Source organism: Gopherus flavomarginatus, chromosome 5, assembly GCF_025201925.1.
Source record: "Gopherus flavomarginatus isolate rGopFla2 chromosome 5, rGopFla2.mat.asm, whole genome shotgun sequence".
In the NCBI taxonomy this organism is placed as follows: domain Eukaryota; kingdom Metazoa; phylum Chordata; order Testudines; family Testudinidae; genus Gopherus; species Gopherus flavomarginatus.
This window is the reverse complement of record NC_066621.1, coordinates 46,441,469-46,447,906: the sequence shown is the minus strand read 5'-3', so window position 1 is coordinate 46,447,906 and position 6,438 is coordinate 46,441,469. Positions and strand designations below refer to the sequence as shown.

At 44.7% G+C, this 6,438-nt stretch overlaps 1 protein-coding gene across 1 annotated transcript in view; it reads left to right on the top strand.

Moving 5' to 3' along the window:
- Positions 1-547: 547 nt before the first annotated feature.
- Positions 548-6,438, top strand: part of CDHR5 (cadherin related family member 5) — a 23,320-nt gene continuing 17,429 nt past the window's right edge. Inside the window, 6 exon segments of the mRNA XM_050955969.1 lie at positions 548-629; positions 881-1,056; positions 3,392-3,442; positions 3,793-3,835; positions 3,838-3,884; positions 5,506-5,608. Coding sequence (XP_050811926.1) covers positions 548-629; positions 881-1,056; positions 3,392-3,442; positions 3,793-3,835; positions 3,838-3,884; positions 5,506-5,608 — 502 coding nt within the window.

Here is a 6,438-nt window from a genome sequence, read left to right as displayed (position 1 = left end):
AAGGTAATAGGCTTCTATATAAGAAAAAAGTCCCAAAAACAGGACTGTCTCTTTAAAAACGGGACATCTGGTCACCCTATCATGAAGCAGAGAGTCTCTATGGTACATCTGAAGTGCAGCCCTGCTCCAAATCATTGGCTCAGTACAACACTCCACCGTGCGCTCTGGTGATTACAATCGCACCTGCCAACTGACAGTCAATTTAACAGGTGCCAAAGCGTCCCTGCCCCCGTGTTTATTTGGGGGGTATTCAACACCTAAATCCTAACGCAGCTAAAAATCCAGAGATCCAGAGCCAAGAAGAATGTGGAATTCACCACCTATACACATTCTGAAAACAGGAACCAGTAAATAAGTCAATAAATAAGTTAAACAATAAAGCAGGGAGGCAAAGGTTGAAGTGCAGCAGGTGGGTGTCTGCTCCAGACATGCAGTGTTTCTTTTCTTCCTGGGGCAGTGAATGGGTGAGCATGCTTCAGTGACAATACGGAGAAAAAAGTGGTGGATTACATTTGCCCAAAGACGTGGGCTTCCTTCTGCTTCCCGCATGGCGGTTTCTAATCAGTTCCCTGCAGCTGCGTTCCTTCTGCTACTGCCCTTAACACAAGTTCTCGCACCGAGCACCACAGGTAAGTCCACATTTGTTGAGTCCTACAAGCACAGAGGAAATTTTCCCTATGAGCGGGCTATTCCATAACAGCCTGTCGCAAGGGGTTTTGCACCATCCCCTGAAGCAGCTGGTGCTAGCCACTGCCAGCAAACAGGATACTGACCTAGCTGGACCTTAAGTCTGATCCAGTCTGATGGTTCCAACATCCAAAGAGAACTGGCTGACAATTTTGTGCCAACGCTGACACAAATGATTGTGTGCTTCTTCCAGAATGTTCTGTAGGAAATAAGGAACCAACAATAAATGAGAATAATCTGCTGGGGGCTGTTGTTACCACCATTACAATGGAGCCTGGTGTCACAGTAACAATTGAGAACTCTTCCGACTCCAGATGGTTTGCCATTAATGGCACAGAATTGATTCTAACTGATTCCTTGGATTATGAGGTAAGTTTTTATTTGGAAAAAAGAGACAATTAGTCGCTGAGTTAATATTGTAAAACACTCTTCACAGAGTACAGGTCACCTGGAAGAGACATGATCTAATTACCTCTGACGGTCACAGCACAGCTGGCTTTTAAAATGGCGTCTCCTTTTCTATTTTACTGACGTTTGGTATCCCGAACAGGGAACTTGTATGTGTAAATTCAACCTTTTCTCCCCCCACCAACTCTCTCTTTTTCAAGTGAGCACTGGGGGAAAGCTGACAAGTGCAGAGATAATAAAAAGAAAATATCATAATGCTGCTGTATAAATCCACGGTCCACCAATACCTTGAATACTGCAGTCAGTTCTATTCACCCACCCCTTCTCAAAAAGATATATTAGAGCTGGGAAAAGTACAGGGAAGGGCAACAAATATGATTAGGGGATGGAACAGCTTCTGTATGAAGAAAGATTAAATAGACTTGCACTGTTCAGTTTAGAAAAGAGACAACTAAGGGGGGATATAATATAGGTCTATAAAATTGTGACTGGTGTGGAGAAAAAAAGTATTATTTACTCCTTCACTTAACACAAGAACCAGGAGTCGCCCAATGAAATTAATAGGCATCTGGTTTTAAAACAAAGAACCTTCATACAATGCACAGTCAGCTTGTGGAACTCCTTGCTAGAGGATTTGTGAAGGCTAAATGTACAAATGGGTTCAAAAAAGAGCTAGATAAGTTCATGGAGGATAGATCCATCAATGTCCATTAGCCAAGATGGTCAAGGACGCAACCTCATGCTCTGGGTGTCCCTAAACCTGTAACTGCCAGAAGCTGGGAACACATAACTGCCCTTTCTGTTCATTCCCTCTGAGGCATATGGCACCAGCCATTGTTAGAAGACAGACTACTCATCTAGATGGACCACTGGTCTGGCCAGTATATCTGTTCTTATGTTCCCCACCCCTGAAGTCTATTCCAGAGGTCCATAAGGTGTGCTGGAGAACACGGTGCAGGTTTTAAAGCAGACTTTAAAGACTTGTAAATACACTTCAGTAGAGTTCGGATCCTCCCCATGGCTGCTTTAATATCGTACACATACATACACAAAATGATGACAGTCTAGAGCTGTGAGATGATTCTGTTCACCTTAGTGGAGTTCTAATTTGGAAATTTAATGGCAATTTAAATGGCAGCGTTGTTAACTATTTCACTGCCGATTATTTTAATAGCCAGCAAGTGTGCCAATCCTAAACTATCCCCAGCAACAAAAGCCTCCAGCTCCTTCCCACCCTCTCAATAGTTTCTGCAATGCAGTCCTGCCTTTCCCAATGTACAAATCTGCAGCATATCGAACAATGAAAGATTTCTGTAAAAACAGGACTATGTGGGGGACATTGTACTCACTGTCAATATTAACTTTGGTTTAATTTACCTGATCTGCTGGAGAATTTCCAGCTAGACTCACTGTAATGCAGAAGCAATGAAGGGGCACTATAGCAGGGTGGATGTTAATTCTGCAGTCAGGTAGACAGGGTGTTGGCTGTGGGAACAGATGTAGCCATGAAGAAAGAGGCTGGGCTAATTGGTATCTGTTATAAACAGAAACTCGCTGAGCAGCAGCCTCAAAGAACTCTCTCTCACTGCCCCACTTTTGGCCTGGTCTACACTATGGGGGGATCGATCTAAGTTTACGCATCTTCAGCTGCGTGAATATGTACTTAGATCTACTTACTGCGATGTCACTGACGCTCTTCCATCAACTCTGCCTGAGCCTCTCGCCCTAGTGGGGTACCAGAGTCGACGGGCGAGAGCTCGGCAGTCGATTTATTGTGTCTAGACTAGACGTGATAATAGACCCACTGGATGGATCGCTGCCCGCTGATCCGGCAGGTAGTGTAGACAAGCCCTAGCATGATGCATGGGGAAAGTCTCCAATCCTATCTGCATCTGTGCAAATCTAAAGTAACTCCACTGAAGTCAATGGTATGATTTCACATTGACACCAGTGTAATGGAGATCTGAAGCTAACTGAAGGCCTGTAAAAGGAAAGAAAGAAAAATATCTATCTTAAAAAAAAGAAATTATATAATATATATATATAAACACAGCTGAAGCAGAGCACTTATTCACTAGCTTATTTCGAGCATAAACTTAAATTCCATTGAGTTCAAATGAGACTTGTCCCTAAATCCCAACTGGATTTAAGCTCATGCTGAAAATGCACAAAAGCAGGTGCCTCAGTTACTTTGTTGCCTCAGGACTGAAGTGAGTCACACCTGAGGAGAATGTTGGTGCCACAATGGATGTTTTTTAAAATGACAGATTATTTTGTTTCTGTTTTTAAAACACAGACAGAAAATGTATTACTAGTAACCCTGCTTTGCTGGAAAGGGGGTGTAGAGGTGAGTATAATTTCTAATATGCTGTTATATTTGCTAGATAGAAACTAGAAACAGAACACCACACTTGGCTCGGATGTTAACTATTCCCAGCACATACCCTCTGTGAGAAACTGCTCATTCTCATGGTTGTCTTCTCCTGGAAAGAGCAAAAAAACCCCACTGCCCATGAGATTCAGTGCCATCATATCCAAATTCAAACCCAAGCCTTCATTCAGCCTACAGCCCAAATGCACACATAGTCCAGATCCAGTTTCTGATCCTCACACTGTCTCATGCCTACCAGTCAGTGTTGCTCCTAACGATCTTACTTTATTTGTGATTTTTCTCCCCTCTTCCTACCTCCCCACCAGGTCCATTCTGTGATTGTTTTAGTATATGTTGGCAATTTGAATGACACAGCCCAGTATTCAAGGAAACAAATCTCACTGTAATGGTTCCTGAGGTAAGGGTTTTATTAAAGTGTTGTTATAATAAAGGAAGATTACAGATCAGGTAGTTCCAGTTCATGTGGGACTCTAATCTTGGCAAGAGGAAAGTGATTTATAAGCATGTATGCAGCCCATTCTCACCCATGAACATTAGAGGACGTGCATGAGGTGAAGACAATATTTCCTTGACATTTCAGGTTAGAATTATTGCCCATGCAGTCAGAGTCATTTTAAACCTGATTGTCAGAAGTGCTGAATCATTGCTGCTTCTGTTGACTTCAGCTGTGTTGTTGTAGGTGCTCAGTACTTCTGAAATCAGTCCTTAACCTATTTTAGCCAAAATCAAAGCACACAGAGGAAAGCAACTGCAGCCAACAGTGACACTCCTTACATGTGCAGCTCTCCAGGGGCTTTGTCTCTGAACTCCACCTCTCAGTACATGTTACAGGTCCTCCTCTCTGCTGACGGTCCACATTTCCTAAGGTAACTGCATCTCCGACCTTTTACTGGCCACCTTGAGGGATCCCATCCAAGTTTCAGGCCTCTAGTAGTTGACTTTCTTGGGGCACGATCTCACTATCCTCTCCCTTCAAACTTAGGCTGCAGATTTCTGCAATTCACTGTGATCACCTCAGCAGAACTGACTTTAGCCCAGCACTTGCAGTCCTGCTCTCTCAGGGGCAAGGACAAGGTTCACCAGAGACCAGCCAGCCTTCATAAAGCAAAGTACTATTTAGTCAGATCAAAAGCACTGCACAGAGAAGACATATCCTAAAAAACAGGCAGTTTATATGCAGGCTTAGCTCACCAGGTGTCACCCATCTTCCATGTAGAGACCCTGGCAGGTTTCAAAACACTTCAGGTCCTCTCGTGAGGCCTGCCCCTCTTGGTCACACCAATCAGAGGACAGGAACCTGTTGCAGCCACAGCTTGGGAATCTTGGCTCTTTAGCTCAAGCTATAGCAGCTCCTGATTTCAGCTCTGGTTAAGTCCCTGGTGTGCCAGCCAAGATGGCAGCTCTCACATCTACACCAGGGAATTTTAGAATACACACCACTGGCCAGGGGCGGCTCCAGGCCCCAGCACGGCAAGCGCGTGCTTGGGTCAGCAAGCCGCGGGGGGCGCTCTGCTGGTCACTGAGAGGGCGGCAGGCAGACAGCTTTCAGTAGGATGCCTGCGGAGGGTCCGCTGGTCCTGCGGCTTCGATGGACCTCCCGCAGGCATGCCTGCGGAGAGTCCGCAGGTCCCGCTGCTTCGGTGAGCCGCATGACCAGCAGACCCTCCGCAGGCACGCCTGCGAGAGGTCCACTGGAGCCGCGGGACCGGTGACTGGCAGAGCGCCCCCCATGGCATACCGCCGTGCTTGGGGCGGCGAAATGTCTAGAGCCACCCCTGCCTCTGGCGCCATCTCAATTCAGCAACCCCAGTACCGGTAAGGGCCCTAATATAGACAATGCTCTGGAGGCATCCAGCATTTTTACCACCATGTCAATTAAACTTGATCAGAGGTGGCAGTGGGAGGATTCTCTCTAATTCCAGAGCACTGACCCATACAGAACAAGGAGACTAGGAAGTATTTACCAGTGAGGACCATTTGCCAAAATGGAAAAAATAATCATGCATATTTGTTTTCAGGATACAAAAGTGAATACGATCATTATACCTGAGGCGAGCGTAACTGCTAGTGATGCTGACCTGGACAACATACAATACGAACTTACAGCGATCACCCCAGTGAGTATGTTCGTTGCAAAAACATAGAACTCTTTGTTAGTGATTTACACTGGCACCAACTTTGAGACAAGAGGCAAGTGGGACTTTCAACAAGAGTTGGTTATTCCAACTGCTGGATTACATGTGAGATTTCCAGAAACCTAAGGCCAGGACAGAGCAAGGAGGGCACTAGTGGAACAGAGAAATCCATGTTTTAGATACTGAATTCTTTAAAAATTCACACTTAAAAAAAAATTATTACCAGAGCACCTATTCAACTTCAACATTACAGTAGCGCCTAGAAACGTACACCAGGTTGGGGAACAATTGTACTAGGCTGTACTACAAACATAGCAAGAGAGAGACCCTGCCCTGAAGAGTTTAGAATCTCAATAGGTCAGCAGGCAGAGTGGGAAAGGAAGTATGATTATCTCAGTTTTACAGACAGGGAACTGAGCCTCAGAGAGATTAAGGATTTGCCCCAGATCACACAGGAAGTCTCGGGCAAAGCCAGAAACTGAATCCAGATCCCCTGAGCCCCAGTCCAGGCCTTAGCCACAAGATCAGCCTTCATCTTTAAGGAGTTTGTTGAAAGACCAATGGATAATGTATAGTCAGTTAAACTGATGCCAATCTGGAGTATAAAGGGTGGTGTTTTGTCATTTTATTTGATTTTTTTTAAAGTTTTAATTAACAAAGGAATTGATAAAAAAAAATTCCAAACAAAAAAAATAAGAGAATCATGTCAAGGGCAGATGGGGCTCTCAAAGTCTGCAACAGTTACACTTGTGCAACCTCACTGATTTTAATGGCGTTGAACAGGTGTAAAAGAGTTCACCTGTCAGGCCAGATTCT